Here is an 18816-nt window from a genome sequence, read left to right as displayed (position 1 = left end):
CAAGCAATAATTTGGTTGTGAAGGTGAATTACCTAGTTTAGTTAGCTAAGAATTGTAAAGTACATGATATGAGCAGCTTCTGTTATGGGCTGGCTGGTTTTTAAATAATTGCTGTAGGTACGTTAGTTAGCCGGATTGTTTAATCTCGGATGAGCAGGGAAAACAACCCTAAACAGTATAATTTAGCTAGCTAACTAACGTTAATTATTTAGCTAGTAAGCCAGCCAGCCAACTCGTGACTAAGTAATTAGCTAGCTAGCTAAAACTATTTTTAGGCACAAGTTGAAGACAAGGTCGCTAAGAACACTGACTAGATCATTTTACTTTTAACAAAGTTAGCTAGCTACAGAAACTATCACTTCGTTCTTGCAAAAAAATGGGGGCCAGGGAATGTTGATAAAAACTTGTTAGCTGCTTAGGTAGGTACCTAACAACGTCAACAGCAATGTGCCTTTGTCAAAGTGAACGTCCACGCATTTTTCAAAACCAATAGTTTACAAAGATAGTTAGTTCCCTAGCAAACACACGATTTAACTACTTTCCTAATAAATAGCTATGATAGGTCAACGTAAACTGAGCCTACCTCAGGCTAACATGTTGGCAAATTTGAAATAAAAGATATCTGACTAACTAGCTAGGTAAGCTATATAACAGAGGGAGTTAGCGGTTATCTAGGCCCTGTCAGTCTAGTGAGATGCTAACTATGTTAGCTAGCAAATGGCTAATTCTGCTGCCTCATCACTCCGCTGGTCAGACTTTGATAACGTTAGCTAGCTGGCTATCAATCCTAAATCTTTTAGCTTTAACTATAACGCGCTGTCATACTTACAATATTTTCTGCCATGATGTTCGGGTTTGTGGTCCCGATTTATTTCACTGTGTAGCAAAAGAGAACGATACTAACGATAAAATATTTACTGACTGGACAGAATCAACGGAACTCCATTCCACGACTCAAACACCGGGTGTTACACGCTAACAAGTCCGTGCCATAGTGCCCCTCCGCAACTGCCCGAGTGAAAGAGGCATCGATATAAAATCCTTCCGAGGCTTTTGTTCTGCAGCATTTCCACAGGTTATTGCTCCCTCACAAAGAATTCTCAACTCCACGATACTCAAAGGAGTTGAGTTGCGAGGCGATTAATTTTGGCGGAGTGTACCCTACCTGCGACTACAACAAGTCGGTATCAGTCGATACTTATAAAAATGTCCATTCTTTCATACATTGTAGGGTGAATTCATATCAGAGTGAACATTTTATAAACTGAGACAGCTTAATCCTGAGGCGTTTATTTATTGGTCTGACAAGAGAAAATCTAAACTATTGTTACGACTATTTCTTCTTCAGTTTTGATGTTAAGGTTATACAACTCATACATAATGCACAGTGCCAAATTGTAAATGTGCCTACTATGTACTAGTGCATGAAAATACATTTTAAAAAGTTGCCAATATTATGTTTACATTTTGTAATTCAGTATTTTTTTTTACTAAATAGGGCAGCGTGGATTAGCTAAAGTGGGGCAGTTTTATAGGATTTTCCAATGGAGGAAAGATATCCAGTTTACAATAGGGACCACCCTGTACTTAGGTTAGGCAGGGCTCTGGTTCTTGTAGTGCTACTGTATATCCTGCATTTTTTTTTCATGTAGTACTGTTATTAGTCCTGTTATTTAATTAAGTGAATTCAGAAAAAGTGGGACACTTTGCATTTCCTCTTCTGTAACCTCTTTCCAACATATTAGCCTGACATGATACATTTCTGAAATTATCAAATGTTTCACAAATCACAAAATTGAATAGATTTGTAATTGTAATTGACTATAATAATGGTGCCCCCGTTTGTCTACCCTGCAGTCCCAGTCTACCAAATAAGAACTGAAAATATTTTACTCAATGTACACAAATGGTTGTGTCATGCATCACATGAATATGATATCAACATTTGTTTTTTGTGTGTGATTAGGGAACATCTTGAGGATTTCAGAAATGTATTATGTGTTGGTTGGGCTAATATGTTGGATAGATGTCGAAAGAGGTTACAGAAGACAGAAATGGGAAACGTGTCCCACTTATTCCAAATTCTCCCTACTGTGTAAATGTTATTTTCTTGGGGTGCTGCAATCCATAGTTTTTGATAAACACGTAAATCGATGTGACTTCTGTCAAATTGCACATTATTATTTAAAAAATCGACCGATTGCAGCTCCCAAAGAAAAGAACGGTGTTACACAGAACACTGCCTGGACACATTACAAGGTACTGTATATTCATGAAAAAATGGACATCGACTGATACCAACTCAATATAGTCAGAGGTATTGTAAATTAGCCCTCCAAACTGCTTTTAAATGCTAGTAAAACTAAATGCATACTCTTCAACCGATTGTTTCCCGCACCCGCCCGACTAGCATCACTACTCTGGATGGTTCTGACTTAGAATATGTTGACAACTACAAATACCTAGGTGTCTGGTTAGACTGTAAACTCTCCTTCCAGACGCACATTAAGCATCTCCAATCCAAAATTAAATCTAGAATCGACTTCCTATTTCGCAACAAAGCCTCCTTCACTCATGCTGCCAAACATACCTTCGTAAAACTGACTATCCAACCGATCCTTGACTTCGGCGATGTGATTTACAAAATAGCCTCCAACACTCTACTCAGCTAACTGGATGTAGTCTATCACAGTGCCACCCGTTTTGTTACCAAAGCCCCATATACTACCAACCACTGAGACCTGTATGCTCTCGTTGGCTGGCCCTCACTACATATTCGTCGCCAAACCCACTGGCTCCAGGTCATCAATAAGTCTGCTCGGTAAAGCTCCGCCTTATCTCAGCTCACTGGTCACCCTTGCAACACCCACCTGTAGCAAGCGCTCCAGCAGGTATATTTCACAGGTCATCCCCAAAGCCAACACTTCCTTTGGCCGCCTTTCCTTCAAGTTCTTTGCTGCCAATGACTGGAACGACTTGCAAAAATCACTGAAGCTGGAGTCCATATCTCCCTCTCTAACTTTAAGCATCAGTTGTCAGAGCAGCTTACCAATCACTGTACCTGTACACAGCCAATCTGTAAATAGCACACCCATCTACCTCATCCCCATATTGTTATTTATCCTCTTACTCTTCTACATTTGCACACACTGTACATAGATTTTTCTATTGTGTTATTGACTGTACATTTGTTTATGTGTAACTTTGTGTTGTTGATTTTTTCGTACTGCTTTGCTTTATCTTGGCCAGGTTGCAGTTGTAAATGATAAATTGTTCTCAACAGGCCTGCCTGGTTAAATAAAGGTGAAATAAAAATAAAAACTACATTCTGGCAATACTCTTCTTCGATGAGGTTTAACGGCAGTTGTCATCCAATAAATGTTGCATTACGGCCACCTACTAGACTGGAGTATAATTGTTTTATTTTATAAATCAACAAATACCCTGTCATCTAACCCTACACTCATGAAAAACCCACCACCCTACTCCACTACCTAAATATATCTAGTCCTACCTCAGGCTAAAAGCCTAAAAGGACGGGACACCACCACTCAACACACCCTGTAACTCTTCTGACGTCAAGTCTTGTATACCCAAATACTTCTCTGCAGCTTCCACCACAACCTCAATTTTCTGTGACTATAAATGCTAAAAATTCAATTTTATTGAAGCATATATCACTTGTTGGCCTACCTACTACTCACAAGAATCCTTTCAGGATCCCTCTACCTTAACCCATCTTCCTCTACTTTCTTCACTGCCTCAGCTTATGACAACTTCTTCACTACTCTAACCCTGGAAACCTCAACCTGCCTCTCTCGTACCAGACATTATTAATCCCCCAGTCCCATGGGAAGTTTGGCTCAAAGTGGAAGAGAGATTAACTTCATCACTACTTGTTTTTGTAAGATATGTTGACATTCTGAATGCACCGAGGTGTCTGTTTAAACTACTAGCACACAGCTCGGACACCCACGCATACCCCAAAAGCAGTGTTGGGGAGTAATGTAAGGGATTACAAAAACCGCTAACTGTAATCCATTACATTTCCAGTAAAAATATTGTAATCAGATTACAGATACCTTTGAAAAAATAGATGATTACTTAAAGGATTACTTTTCAATTTAGAAAGGATGTTTGTGAAAAAAATCTTCTCCGTTTTCTCAATGACATTCAAATCAATACAAATGTAATTTTGTTCCACCTGAGCGAGTTTGACCACAAGTCAGAGACCACTATGATGACACACCAAATGTGTTGGATGGATTGCGGGTAAAGAGCAGGAATAGGCTTCTGTAGGCTACAGTCCAAGCTATGTCTTCCAATGGTCAGAGGCAGGTAGTCTAGTGGTTAGAGCATTGGGCCAATAACTGAAAGGTAGCTGGATTGAATCCCCAAATTGACAAAGTAAAAATCGGTCGTTAACTAACTTGCCTAGTTAAATAAAGGTTACATTTTTTTTTAATGGTGCGACTGCTGTCGGTATCTAAATATTATCCAACTTGAATAAACGCTTGGAGGTAAACATGACAGCAGTGTATTCTACTGCGATACTGCTTGTCTCTCATTTAGCTTTTTTTGCAGTTGTTGTGGATGGCTGTTCACAAATCTAAATGTGTATTTGAACCCAATAATGCTTGAATTCTAGAAGTTTAAGCTGCATATCAATCCTTGTTTTTTAAACCAATGTACAGCCAGTGAAAATGCGCTCTAAAAATAGCTGCATAGTGCTGTTCCCAGCCTATGGAATAAAAGTGGGGCTTTTATTGCTCACTCTAATTCATGCCGATAAAAAATATAAATCCATAGGCCTAATGGACACATGCTCAAATTTTTATAGACTTAAATGCACAATCTGTAGTTGGTACTTCCATTTTTGGACTTATAAATTATATATATACAGTACAGTATCAGTCAACAGTTTGGACACACCTACTCATTACAGGTTTTTTCTTTATTTTGACTATTTTATACATTGTAGAATAATAGTGAAGACATCAAAACTATGAAATAACACATGGAATCCTGTAGTAACCAAAAAAGTGTTAAACAAATTAAAATATATTTTATATTTAAGATTCTTCAAAGTAGCCACCCTTTGCCTTGATGACAGCTTTGCACACTCTTGGCATTCTCTCTACCAGCTTCATGAAGTAGTCACCTGGAATGCATTTCAATTAACAGGTGTACCTTGTTAAAAGTTCATTTGTGGAATTTCTTTCCTCCTTAATGCATTTGAGCCAATCAGTTGTGTTGTGACAAGGTAGGGGTGGTATACAGAAGATAGACATATTTGGTAAAAGACCATGTCCATATTATGGCAAGAACAGCTCAAATAAGGAAATAGAAACGACAGTCCATCATTACTTTAAGACATGAAGGTCAGTTAATCCGGAACATTTCAAGAACTTTGACTGAAATTTTCTTCAAGTGCAGTCGCAAAAACCATCAAGCGCTATGATGAAACTGGCACTCATGAGGACCGCCACAGGACAGGAAGACCCAGAGTTACCTCTGCTGCAGAGGATACGTTAATTAGAATACTGCACCTCATATTGTAGCCCAAGTAAATGCTTCACAGAATTCAAGTAACAGACACATCTCAAGATCAACTGTTCAGAGGAGACTGCGTAAATCAGGCCTTCATGGTTGAATTGCTGCAAAGAAACCACTACTAAAGGACACGAATAATAAGAAGAGTCTTGCTTGGGCCAATAAACATGAGCAATGGACATTAGACCAGATTAAATCTATCCTTTGGTCTGATGAGTCAAAATTTTAGATGTTTGGTTGCAACCGCCGTGTCTTTGAGAGGCGCAGAGTAGGTGAACGGATGATCTCCGCATGTGTGGTTCCCACTGTGAAGCATGGAGGAGGAGGTGTGATAGCGTGGGGGTGCTTTGCTGGTGACACTGTCTGTGATTTATTTAGAATTCAAGGCACACTTAACCAGCATGGAGACCACAGCATTCTGCATCAATATACCATCCCATTTGGTTTGCGCTTAGTGGGACTATCATTTGTTTTTCAACAGGAGAATGACCCAAAACACACCTGAGGCTGTGTAAGAGCTATTTGACCAAGAAGGAGAGTGATGGAGTGCTTCATAAATTGACCTGGCCTCCACAATCACTCGACCTCAATCCAACTGAGATGGTTTGGGATGAGTTGAACCGCAGAGTGAAGGAAAAGCAACCAACAAGTACTCAGCATATGTGGGAACTCCTTCAAGACTGTTGGAAAAGCATTCCTCATGAAGCTGGTTGAGAGAATGCCAAGATTGTGCAAAGCTGTCATCAAGGCAAAGGGTGGCTACTTTAAAAAATCTAAAATCTAAAATATATTTCTACAATACTTTTTTGGTTACTACATGATTCCATATATGATATTTCATAGTTTTGATGTCTTCACTATTATTCTACAATGTATACAAAATAATAATAATAAAAACCCTTGAATGAGTAGGTGTGTCCAAACTTTTGACTGGTGCTGTGTATATATACACATATATATATTGATTCTTGAACAATATAACTTATAAATGCCTCATGAGCTTATTTCAACTGTCACACTCCACGAGAACCCAAAATATAAGCTTGTTTTCTACAATGTTTGTAAACAGTGTAAATGTATAGCCTCATAACATGGTTAAAACAGTCATTTAAATATCATGGATGGTCGGTCCTTAGCATCCATAGCTCTGTCTATTAATAATCTGAGAGTGGTTACATTTCTCCAGGCCCATCCCTCAGCTTTTTACCAAAACAAAGGTCCGTTTTGTTATTGTTTCATCTGTGGATTTGCCCTTTAAACAGCTGCATATCAAAGTGTCACCAACAGAAAGGTAAACAATAGGCCTATAGCAAAGCAGCATATGGCATTCATTTTCACATGTAAATAGCACTTTTCAGTAGTGGTCAAAGCATTTCATTCGATGAGCACAGCATTTATTTTTCAACTCGAATCAATGAGCCCAATCAGTCCTCCATTACAACAAAATCATAAACAACAGAGTAGGGATGGCTAGTTTTGGGGTTATGCTCAGGTAAATCAACATTTCGAAGTCCTATTCTTGAAGAGCAAGGGGTATAAAATGTATTGGAATGACTGGGATTCTGATAGACTTTATTTTTTAATGTAAATATATATCGTATTATGTAGTAGAAAGCGATGGGTTAGAAGAAGCCTAAAGTAAAATGTAACATCCATACATGGCTATGTAAACTTTAACATTGATTTATCCTGCAATACATGTCATTCAATTGGTAACATACATTTTTGTATTCTTCTAATGCCTCTTAGGGGAAAAGTAATCTGAAAGTAACTGAAAGTAATCAGATTACGTTACTGATTTTGGTAATCCAAAAGTTACATTACTGATTTTGAGTAATCGAAAAGTTACGTTACTGATAACATTTTTGGACAGTTAAATAGTAACTGTAACGGATTACATTTAGAAAGTAACCTACCCATCCCTGCCCACAAGACAAACCACCAAAGGTATCTTCACAATCCCCAAATCAAGAGCAGACTATGGAAGGTGCACAGTACTACATAGAGCCATGGCTACATGGAACTCTATTCTACATCCGGTAACTGATGCAAGCAGTAGACTCAGATATGTGGCCTCAGAGGGCACACTAATGGTTGGTGCTGGAGAGGTTCCCCAGGGAGTCGAGGCAGCAGGCAGGGCATTGGTGGATCATCCCAGTTGATTAGGCACCCAACTCACCCAGAGCTCCCTGTTGCGCACATGTGTGTATGTATAGAATTTCCTGAGTTTTCCCCGCATTCCCAGCATAAGGTGCTAGTAGATTCAGGCACAGCTGGAAACTTTATTGACCGTTAATTTGCACTTAGATTAGGGATCCCTATTGTTCCTGTTGATGTGCCCTTCCCTGTACATGCCTTAGATAGTCGTCCTTTAGGGCCAGGCCTGATTAGGGAGGTCACAGCTCCATGTATGCATGATAACGCAGGAGGGTCATGAGGAGAGAAGTAGTCTCTTCCTGATCGATTCTCCTGCGTTTCCTGTGGTGTTGGGGCTTCCCTGGTTGGCCTATCATGACCCCACTATTTTGTGGCAACAGAGGGCTCTCAAGGGATGGTCACATCAGTGCTCAGGGAGGTGTATAGGTGTTTCCATAGATGCAACTACGGTGGAGAGTCCAAACCAGGTCTCCACCATGCACATCCCCCCTGAATATGCCGATTTGGCTCTCGCCTTCTGTAAAAAGAAGGCGACTCAATTACCACCCCCATCGATGCGATAAATCTCCTAGTAGACGCAGCACTTTCCAGGAGTCACGTGTATCCTCTGTCACATGAGGAGACGGCGGCTATGGAAACATATGTCTCCGAATCTCTGTGACAGGGATACATTTGGCCTTCCACTTCACCTGCCTCCTCGAGTTTCTTTTTTGTGAAGAAGAAGGATGGAGGTTTACGCCCGTGCATTGACTATAGAGGTATAAATCAGATCACGGTGAAGTATAGTTACCCGCTACCTCTCATAGCCAGTGTGACCGACTCATTGCACCAGGCGTGCTTCTTCACCAAATTGGATCTCAGGAGCACTTACAACCTGGTGCGTATCCGGGAGGGGGATGAGTGGAAGACTGCATTTAGTACCACCTCTGGGCACTATGAGTACCTCGTCATGCCGTACAGGTTGATGAATACTCCATCAGTCTTCCAATCCTTTGAAGACAAGATTTTCAGGGACCTGCACGGGTGGGGTGTAGTGGTGTATATAGAAGACATTCTAATATACTCCACTACACGCGCCGAGCATGTGTCCCTGGTGTGCAAGGTGCTTGGTTGACTGTTGGAGCATGACCTGTACGTCAAGGCTGAGAAATGTCTGTTCTTCCAACAGTCCGTCTCCTTCCTAGGGTACCGCCTGTCCGCGTCAGGGGTGGAGATGGAGAATGACTGCATTTCAGCCGTGTGTAATTGGCCGACTCCAACCACGGTCAAGGAGGTGCAGCGGTTCTTAGGGTTTGCCAACTACTACCGGAGGTTTATCCGGGGCTTTAGTCAGGTAGCGGCTCCCATTACCTCCTTTCTGAAGGGGGGACTGGTGCGACTGCAGTGGTCGGCTGGGGCGGACAGGGCTTTTGGTCACCTGAAGGCTCTGTTTACCTCGGCTCCTGTGCTGGCTCATCATGATCCCTCCTTGGCATTCATAGTAGAGGTGGACGCGTCAGAGGCTGGGATAGGAGCTGTGCTGTCACAGCGCTCGGGTATCAAATCAAATCAAATTTATTTATATAGCCCTTCGTACATCAGCTGATATCTCAAAGTGCTATACAGAAACCCAGCCTAAAACCCCAAACAGCAAGCAATGCAGGTGTAGAAGCACGGTGGCTAGGAAAAACTCCCTAGACAGGCCAAAAGCTAGGAAGAAACCTAGAGAGGAACCAGGCTATGTGGGGTGGCGAGTCCTCTTCTGGCTGTGCCGGGTGGAGATTATAACAGAACATGGCCAAGATGTTCAAATGCCACCAAAGCTCCGTCCCTGTGCTTTCTTTTCGAAGAAGCTCAGTCCGGTGGAGCGAAACTATGATGTGGGGGACCGGGAGCTGTTGGCTATTGTCAGGGCTCTGAAGGCGTGGAGGCATTGGCTTGAGGGGGCTAAACACCCTTTTCTCATTTGGACTGACCACCACAATCTGGAGTACATCCGGGCGGCGAGGAGAATGAACCCTCGCCAGGCAAGGTGGGCCATGTTTTTCACCCGTTTTGTTTTCACCCTATCCTACAGACCCGGTTCCCAGACCGCTATGGCAGACTCACTGTCCCGGATGTATGACACAGAGGAGCGGTCTACGGATCCCACTCCCATACTTCCGGCTTCTTGCCTGGTGGCACCGGTGGTATGGGAGGTTGACGCAGACATCGAACGGGCATTATGTGCGGAGCCCACTCCCACCCAGTGTCCAGTTGGGCGTCTGTACGTTCCATCTGCTGTCCGTGATCGATTGATCTGTTGGGCCCACACGTCACCCTCCTCTGGTCATCCTGTTATCGGTCGGACAGTGCGCTGTCTTAGTGGGAAGTACTGGTGGCCCACTTTAGCTAAGGACATGAGGGTTTATGTTTCCTCCTGCTCGGTGTGCGCTCAGTGCAAGGCACCTAGACACCTGCCCAGAGGGAAATTACAACCCCTACCCCTTCCACAACGGCCGTGGTCACACCTATCGGTGGAATTCGTGACGGATCTTCCTCTGTCACAAGGAAACACCACGATTCTGGTCGTTGTGGATCGGTTATCTAAGTCCTGGCATCTCCTTCCTTTGCCCGGTCTCCCTACAGCCCTGCAGACTGCGGAGGCCCTGTTTACACACGTCTTCTGGCACTACGGGGTGCCTGAGGATATAGTGTCTGATCGGGGTCCCCAGTTCACATCGAGGGTCTGGAGGGTGTTCATGGAATGCCTGGGGTCTCGGTCAGCCTGACCTCAGAGTTTCACGCCGAGAGTAATGGGCAGGTGGAGAGAGTTAACCCGGATGTGGGTAGGTTTCTGCGGTCCTATTGCCAGGACCGCCGGGAGAGTGGTCAGCTTTCATCCCCGGTCCTGGCACTGTGGAATCAAAGCCAGATCGAGGCACCAGAGGTGGATGAATGGTTTCGGCGCTTGGAGGAGACATGGGACGCTGCCCATGTGCGCCGGCAACGGGCCATCAGGCGACAGAAGGTGAGCGCCGACCACCACCGCAGTGGTGGGTCTGGCTCTCGACCCGAAACCTGCCCCTTCGCCTGCCCTGCCGGAAGCTGGGTCCGTGGTTTGTGGGGCCATTTAAAGTCCTGAGGAGACTGATCGAGGTATGTTATAGGTTACAGCTTCCCCCTGACTACCGTATTAACCCCTCGTTCCATGTGTCTCTCCTCAGACCGGCGGTGGCTGGTCCGCTCCAGCAGTCTGAGGTGCGGGAGGTTCTCCCGCCCCCTCTGGACATCGAGGAGGCCCCGTCATATACTGCGCAAGCCATCATGACCTCAAGGCATCGGGCGAGGGTTCTTCAGTACCTCGTGGAGTGGGAGGGGTACGATCCTGGGGAGGGATGCTGGGTCCCAGTGGAGGACATCCTGGACCCTTCCTTACTGCAGGAATTTCACCGTCTCCACCCGGATCGCCCTGCGCCTCGTCCTCCGGATCATCCCCGAGGCCGGTGTCGGTGCGCTGCTGTAACCGCGCGTCAGGGGGGTACTGTCACGACTTCCGACGAAGTTGGTGCCTCTCCTTGTTCAGGCGGTGTTCGGCGGTCGTCATCACCGGCTTTCTAGCTGCCACCGATCTACGTTTCTTTTTCCTTTTGTTTTGTCTTGATTGTATACACCTGGTTCCCATAATTTATTCCCTATTTAACCCTCTAGTTCCCACATGGTTTTGTGCGTGTTTGTTCTTTGTTTAGTGTTCAAGACTTCTGTGAGCGGGTGTGTTTTCCCTGCGTGGAAATGCTGTTGTTACTTTTCGAGTAAAGTACGTCTTTTTCTCAGTTCTGTGTCCTGCTCCTGACTCTGTCCTAACCGCTGCACATTGACACATGACAGTACTTCCCCTAACATACTTCTTGTTCTTGCCCTCAGCTCCTGGGGAACCCCCGATAGCAAAGTTAAATTGTTTCCTGGTTGAAAATTTGTCGAACTTTGGAGCCCTTTCAAAAGAACCATTTGTCCACCTTTCTCCTGCATCTGATCCACACCGATCCTGGCAAAACCCATCTCCTCACCACTAACTCCATTGAGTACAGAGTACCACAGTATGAGTCATAATACCCATAAAACCTAGCGGTCAAACAAGGAAATGGTTCCAATCGTTTTTCCGCTATTCATTTTTCCCATAGGGAATTTTAGAAACACTTGAAATAAGGGCTGTGTTTCATGCAGGCTTTCCCTGGCGTGATGATTTGATAACCATGTAAATCTCTGTCAGACAATGTGACTTTTAGCAATATATTCACCTTTATTTGCCCTCCAAAAATGAAATGCTAATTAGTTGTTCATGTGGATGTATCTTGTGCAAGTTTTAAATTGACACAATACCTGTTAGGAAAGGTGTCAGCTAGAAAGTGCAGGAGCTTGCAGGGATTTGTAGTTTTGCATGATGTCTACTTTGATGCTAATTAGCATTTTTGAATGTGTGAATAAATAGAGCCGAATATATTGATAAAAGTTACTTTGTCCGAGAGAGATTTACATGGTTATCAAAAGGTTGGAGTCCACCTGTGGTAAAGTCAATTGATTGGACATGATTTGGAAAGGCACACACCTGTCTACGTAAGGTCCCACATTTGACAGTGCATGTTAGAGCAAAATCCAAGCCATGAGGTGAAAGGTATTTTCCATAGAGCTCCGAGACAGGATTGTGTCGAGGCACAGATCTGGGGAAGGGTACCAAAAAAATTCTGCAGCATTGAAGGTCCCCAAGAACATGGTGGCCTCCATCATTCATTTTTTATCCCCAATTTCGTGATACCCAATTGGTAGTTACAGTCTTGTCCCATCTCTGCAACTCCCGTACGGACTCGGGAAAGGCGAAGGTAAGGGGACCTGCTTCCTCCGGAAAACAACCCACCAATCTGCACTGCTTCTTGACACAGTGCTCACTTAACCTGGATGCCAGCCGCACCAATGTGTCGGATGGGAAACACGGTACACCCGGCGACTGTGTCAGTGTACATGCGCCCGGCCCGCCACAGGAGTCGCTAGAGAGCGTTGGGACAAGGGCTTCCTGGCCGGCCAAAGCCTCCCCTAACCCAGACGACGCTAGGCCCATTGGCATGGGAGAACCTTCCAGAAGGACAACCATCTCTGCAGCACTCCACTAATCAGGCCTTTATGGTAGAGTGGCCAGACGGAAGCCACTCCTCTGTAAAATGCACATGACAGCCTGAAACATGATTCTCTGGTCTGATGAAACCAATATTGAACTCTTTGGCCTGAATGCCAAGCTTCACATCTGGAGGACACCTGGCACCATCCCAACGGTGTAACATGGTGGTGGCAGCATCATACTGTGGGGATGTTTTTCAGTGGCAGGGACTGGGGGACTAGTCAGGATAGAGGCAAAGATGAACTGAGCAAAGTACAGAGAGATAAGGCTAATAAGGAATAAGGCTGTGACATAACAAAATGTGGACAAAGTTAAGAGGTCTGAATACTTTCTGAAGGCACTGTATTTTCTGGTACAGTAGTCTGGAAAGCCAATTCTATGTGGACGTGTGTCATGAACTGTTCTAAACCTGTGCCAGTGGCAGGAAATGCCAATCCACTTATTTTTTTATTGATACGACTATGCCAGCTAGGAATGTATCCTCTTTATTGGAGATATTATAATATCAAATATATGCTATATTTTGATAGACCTTAAAAAATAAACCAGGCAAAATATGTATTTTCCTTTGTTTTTAGCTTTATTTTGATTTGATCCTGTACAAAGGACAGAGCTCTGATTACATGAGTAGCCTATGTTGGCAGCTGAAGCATCCATCTTCCTCGTCCCTTATTTCTTACCATTCATTCACTGCTACTAATTTTACGTTCACAAGAAACTGAGACAACGTGGACATCCATCCTGCAAGACTACAAACCCCTCAAGTAACTTTTAACTGTCAGCGTGAGGATTCCAACACAAACTAGCTTTTGTAGGCTATCCATGGCCTTCAACTCATTTACCAGAAAAGGAGAAGAATGAAAAATAGTAAGATACAATAAATTAAGGGCATTTAAAAAAGTTATTCTTCAGCCGGTATAACATATTGCAAATTAGTGACATAATTGGGCATAGAACTAAGAATGTACACTCTGTAGGCCAGTATCAGTGCAGGCTGGTCCAAGGAATGTGGAGGTCAATGTTCTATCTAGAGATTAAATGAAATGATCAACTACAATGATGATGAAACACTAGGCTATCTGGTGAGAACACAAGGAATGATGGATGAGATGATAGAGAGATAATGATGAGGAAAGATGTTCTTTACATGATTACACAACACAAACTACAAATGGACAAGTACAAAATAAAACGGACATAATGAAAAGATGACATAATGATAAAATAAGTGTGCAACACCCACAATATACACAAGACACAATGCCAACATGCGATGGACAAAGTAAAAGACAGAGAACATGCAAAAATAAAATAAATAAATCTATACATTATATATGCTATTAAAATGTGACTGTCCACAATGTATACATAAGTGTACATTGATCTCAAGAAATACGATACAAATATGAGACTACAGTGAAACACAAGCAAACAAAATGATGGTAAGCATGATAATTGTGGAATGAGATGAAATTATGGATGGAATGAATGAATTATAGAGAAAGTTCATGAAATAGAGATGACATGCCCAGCTAAAAAATGTGATAAAGAGACGTCAACATGAGCATTGGGGAAGGTAACCTAAACAAGATTACACAAGACATCACTACTGCTGCCCAATCACAGTGACCTAGTATGGTAGATTATCAGGTGAGAATCAAATTAGAAATCGAGTTTGACATCTGAGGTTTGTGGGGGAATCTGCATCTGTTGTAGTAATGTTGCACACTCATTCATCTCCATTCAATGTCTATTATGCTGCTTGTGGTAAAAGTAAAGACAGCAAGAGCCAAAATTGCCAATGACAAGGTGTTTTTTCCCAAGCCATAAAACAAGTTCATATCCCTGAGAATACTTAGTTAAAATATACGTTACATAATAAAGATAGTCACAAATTCTTCTTTGTTATACAAAATGTGGAAAATAAGGATGCCAGAGTTAAACAGGAAGGTAGAATGATAGAATCCTTGTTCTGTTAAAAGTCGTGTGTGTACCAGCGAAGGATTGGGGATCCTGAGGGAGAGGAAAGGGGGAGGAGGATGATGTTGTTTCATCCACATTGTACCAGTGACAGACTACAGATTATGCTCAGCCATGACAAGCAACTGTCTCATCTCTACAGGAATCAGATTTTATATGTGTGATATTCGGCATCGATGACAGATTTCATCTATGATGATAAAAGAAGTGCAGAGGCACGTGAAATGAGAACCCACCCATTTCACGGGTATGTCACTTGTTTGTTTACTCAACCTTTGAGACTGCATTGCTTTTTGTAAATTGAAAGTTGTGTACCATGAAGAAGAGGAGCAAAATAGAGGATAGAAGAAGAGAAGCGCTTGGAGATAGGGAAGGAGTGAAAAGGAAAATGGCTGCTGGTTAATCCTAGATAGAATATCGCTGCAAACCTGATAAAGATAGACAAAGATACCAGAACAGAGTCCTAATCATGAGCAGACATGTTGTATGTGAACTTTGGCAGCTGCAGAAACAAAAGAAGGAACCAGTTAAAGATGGAGACGGTTATTTTCTGTACCGCTTTCCATTTTTGGGGGGAGGGGTGGGGGGTGGGGTTCTTCACTTTGGTATATGTTTTGATAGTTTCAGTCAAACACAGTGAGAGGGCTGGGGGCCGATGGATGGTTTGAACAGAGACGGTAGAGAAAGCGACACATCCCACCTTCATTTTTTGCTGATTGGGGTGGGGACATTCTGGTCTAGTTATTGCCCCCACCCTGCGGAGGGGGTGCCCCAGAGTGAGACATCTCTCTAACTCAGAGACAATAACTAAACCAGAGTCAGCTGTTTCCTTTCTCGTGTGTACATGCCAGTTATTATGGAGGAACTGTGAGCTTACGCGGGAAAGCATGCTCACGAAAGAGAGGGAACACCCACTTCCACAGACGGGAACATTGAATATTTTTTACAGTAAACTGCTTGAGTGAACCATCTTCATGTATCCACAATCTTTGGTTGTAAGTAGATGGAGGTGGAAGTAGAGGATTGTGGGATGGATGGTGGAGGTCTGAAAGATTTAGATGATACCATACTTGGCCAGCTCGCTAAGCTCCAGGTGGTTGAAGGCCTCCCAGGGGCAGATGACTGTGATGTCTGCAGAGGAAACATATTATGTTTAGTAACAGTCAGTAGACCAAGCAAACCCAGTATGGTTTTCTACAGTTTTTAGGGAAGATACAGGTAGAGTAGACGAAACAGTTGTAATGAACTTACCAGTGCCTAAACCCTCCATTCCAGGGATATCATCACCAAAGCTGTAAAGGAGACATAGTTAATTTATTTATAATCAGAGCTCATGAAAATGTCATTGTGCACTTGTCATATGCCTGTTTGAAACTAAGAAAACCCAATGAATGTGGCCTTACCCCTGGATTCCCTTCTTGGGGGGCTTGCTCTTGAACTGGCGAGTCTGTCTCTGCTTGAATTTAGGGGGTCCCTTGCGTGGCGTGGCAGGGCCCCCGGTGACACGGGTGGCAGACTTGATCTCCAACTTGGGGACCTCGAGATTCATGGTTAGTAGTTAGCTGTTTTTTTGTTGTACAGGTGGTTATGTGTTCAATCCCCCTCTGAAGTGTTGTCGTCTTGATGAGATCTCCTCAACTGGGGAAATGAGGGAAACACATTTTATCCAATTTTGACCCTTCCATCAAAACTACAGTACATGATCTAGTGCTCACATTTTCATGACAATAAAAGCTTGTTCTTCAGTATTGAACATTTGGAGCTTAGAATGGAAGAAATTAGAAGAAAGAAAATAAGAAAGGAGATAGCTACTGGCAAGACGATCCTCAACAACACAGAGCATATTGAACACCAATGCTATCTGCTTTGATACCTACATTATTACATGTTTTATAAGGAACTTCATTTACTGAACAGCCCCTCACAACCTTGTCTGAGGGCTCAACCTAATGCCTAATCCCTTTACTGATCTGATATTAGTGGGATTACGTTTTAAATGCATATTGCCCTTGTAATTGAATGTCTACGGATAGGCTACCTTGTTGAGTGACGCAAAATGATGACCCAATTTCATCATGTAATCCCCAGCTCAAGTTAATACGCACCCCCCTACCCACCATCTCCACCCTCCTCGTTTCAAGCCAGAGGCCAGCCATCCACACTTGGGCTAATCTCATTAGTACAAGGACAACATAAAGAATATGCTGAGCAGGCAGACTGTCTAAAGTGCTGCTCAATCTGATCCTCTCTTACAATGACATTCCAAAAACTCACAACATGGCTCATGACCAACAATGTTTCATATTGGAACCAATTTAACTATGTTGAAGCAATATCAAAATTAATGTCCAATGGCTCATTGATAATTGAAACCTAAAACAATGAAATAAGAAAATAAAACATCAGCCTAATTTGCTTTCCACAAATAGGTAACTAGCATTATACAGACCTCTCTGAAAATAAATACACAAAACAATGTCATATTGTTGTTCTGTCTAAAACACATTTCCAACATCAAGAACTTTCTGTCTAATTGTAATATTCATCCTTGAACCAGATGAGCACCAATTATCTGAAAAACACATCGGGCCATATTCATAGCTTGCAAACTGCAGATATACTGTAGGATCTTAATTTAACCAGTTTCTCACAGCAGGAAAATAATAGTACACCTGGTGTAGGTACTTAACGCAAATTGGTTTGTTTCTCCGACCCACCACTCAAAACTGTCTCAGCACAGGACAAGGACTTAAATAATTCAAATAGAATATTCAGCAAATTTTTTACTCTTTCCCACTTCTCTTTTCTACAAAAAAATGTTGAACAGTATAGTAACAAAATCCATCAAGTGTCTGTCATCATGGAGTAGGTTTCTGAATGGATGGGTGTACTCTTGCAAGTTAGACGATTGTTATGGAAATATTACATATCTATAACTTTTATTTTTGTATCTTATTTAACTAGGCAAGTCAGTTAAGAACAAATTGTTATTTACAACGACGGCCTACCAAAAAGCCTCCAGCAGGGATGGGGGCTGGGATTAAAAATAAAAATATAAGACAAAACACACATCACGACAAGAGAGAGACCACAACACGACATAAAGAGAGACCTATAAGACAGCAAAGTTCATGTGAATAACTGGAAATTATTGCTACTCACCGGGTTCTTGGGTGAAGGCTAGCCAGACCAGTGGACGTGAGCTCTGAGCACGGCTCTCTCTAGTAGATGTGTGTGTGGGTCTATGCTAGGTTTGCTATGAAGGCCAGGTGGGGCTGCGGGACCTCTTATATTCACCTCTGCAGATTAGGAGTGTCCCGCCTCCCATCCCTGACCTACTGTCATCGCTGCTGTGGCCTGAGGTGGGGGTCAGGGAGTGGGGGACACTCGTGAAGGAGTGGGGAGCAGAAGGGAGGGGGTGAGGGAAGATGGATGGAGGGGGTTGGAGCACAAATACAGCAATAACTTGAATGCATTTAGTGTTGATTGTATTCTAGCTTGTTTTCCAAAGTGGTCTTCAATTGTTGTTTATCCACAGCCTTCCAAATCATTAAAACTAAATGCAGAGACATAATAAGGGATACCACATTGCACAGAGATGTTACTCGGTTTTAATGATAAGACTGTCACGAAAGATGATGAACTATGTCGCTAATACAATATTGACTTGGATGGTAATGAAGATTCTCCATATACTGGGAACCTTCCAGTCCTAGCCCAACTGAGCAGCCCTCCCACCAGTTATGCAACATTCTCTCCATCCATCTGCTGGGCCTTGTTCTCTGGGATGCCCTGGCCCAGGGTGTCAACAAACCCTCAATCCGTTAACAGTATCTCAGATTGACCTATCTATTACTCGATGCACAAAATAGGCTTATCCTTTACGGCGAGTGTCTTCTTGGTGCACTACTCACCATTGCGTTCAGAGCTGAGATTACTCACCAGTACCTCACTCCAGACACCATTTCTGCTCTCGGATGTAGCCCCGCCGACCCACC

The 18816-nt window shown here is 43.0% G+C and overlaps 2 protein-coding genes across 2 annotated transcripts in view; both read right to left on the bottom strand.

Annotated features, from left to right (window-relative positions):
• Positions 1-1266, bottom strand: part of LOC109899926 (nuclear protein localization protein 4 homolog) — a 37637-nt gene extending 36371 nt beyond the window's left edge. Inside the window, exon 1 of the mRNA XM_031835398.1 lies at positions 830-1266. Within this exon, the coding sequence (XP_031691258.1) occupies positions 830-844 (15 nt within the window). The 5' untranslated portion in view covers positions 845-1266. The remainder of the gene's footprint in view (positions 1-829) is intronic.
• A 12129-nt stretch (positions 1267-13395) lies between these two features.
• pde6gb (phosphodiesterase 6G, cGMP-specific, rod, gamma, paralog b) lies at positions 13396-18177 on the bottom strand. Its single transcript, XM_020494212.2, has 4 exons — positions 17981-18177; positions 16222-16456; positions 16070-16110; positions 13396-15949 (listed from the first exon to the last, which is right to left on the bottom strand). Exons 2-4 carry the CDS (start codon positions 16365-16367, stop codon positions 15873-15875), a joined length of 264 nt encoding a protein of 87 aa, XP_020349801.1. The 5' UTR covers positions 16368-16456; positions 17981-18177; the 3' UTR covers positions 13396-15872.
• Between the last annotated feature and the right edge of the window lie 639 nt (positions 18178-18816).

Source organism: Oncorhynchus kisutch, linkage group LG11 (assembly GCF_002021735.2).
Source record: "Oncorhynchus kisutch isolate 150728-3 linkage group LG11, Okis_V2, whole genome shotgun sequence".
NCBI lineage: Eukaryota > Metazoa > Chordata > Actinopteri > Salmoniformes > Salmonidae > Oncorhynchus > Oncorhynchus kisutch.
This window is presented reverse-complemented; position numbering and strand designations above follow the sequence as displayed.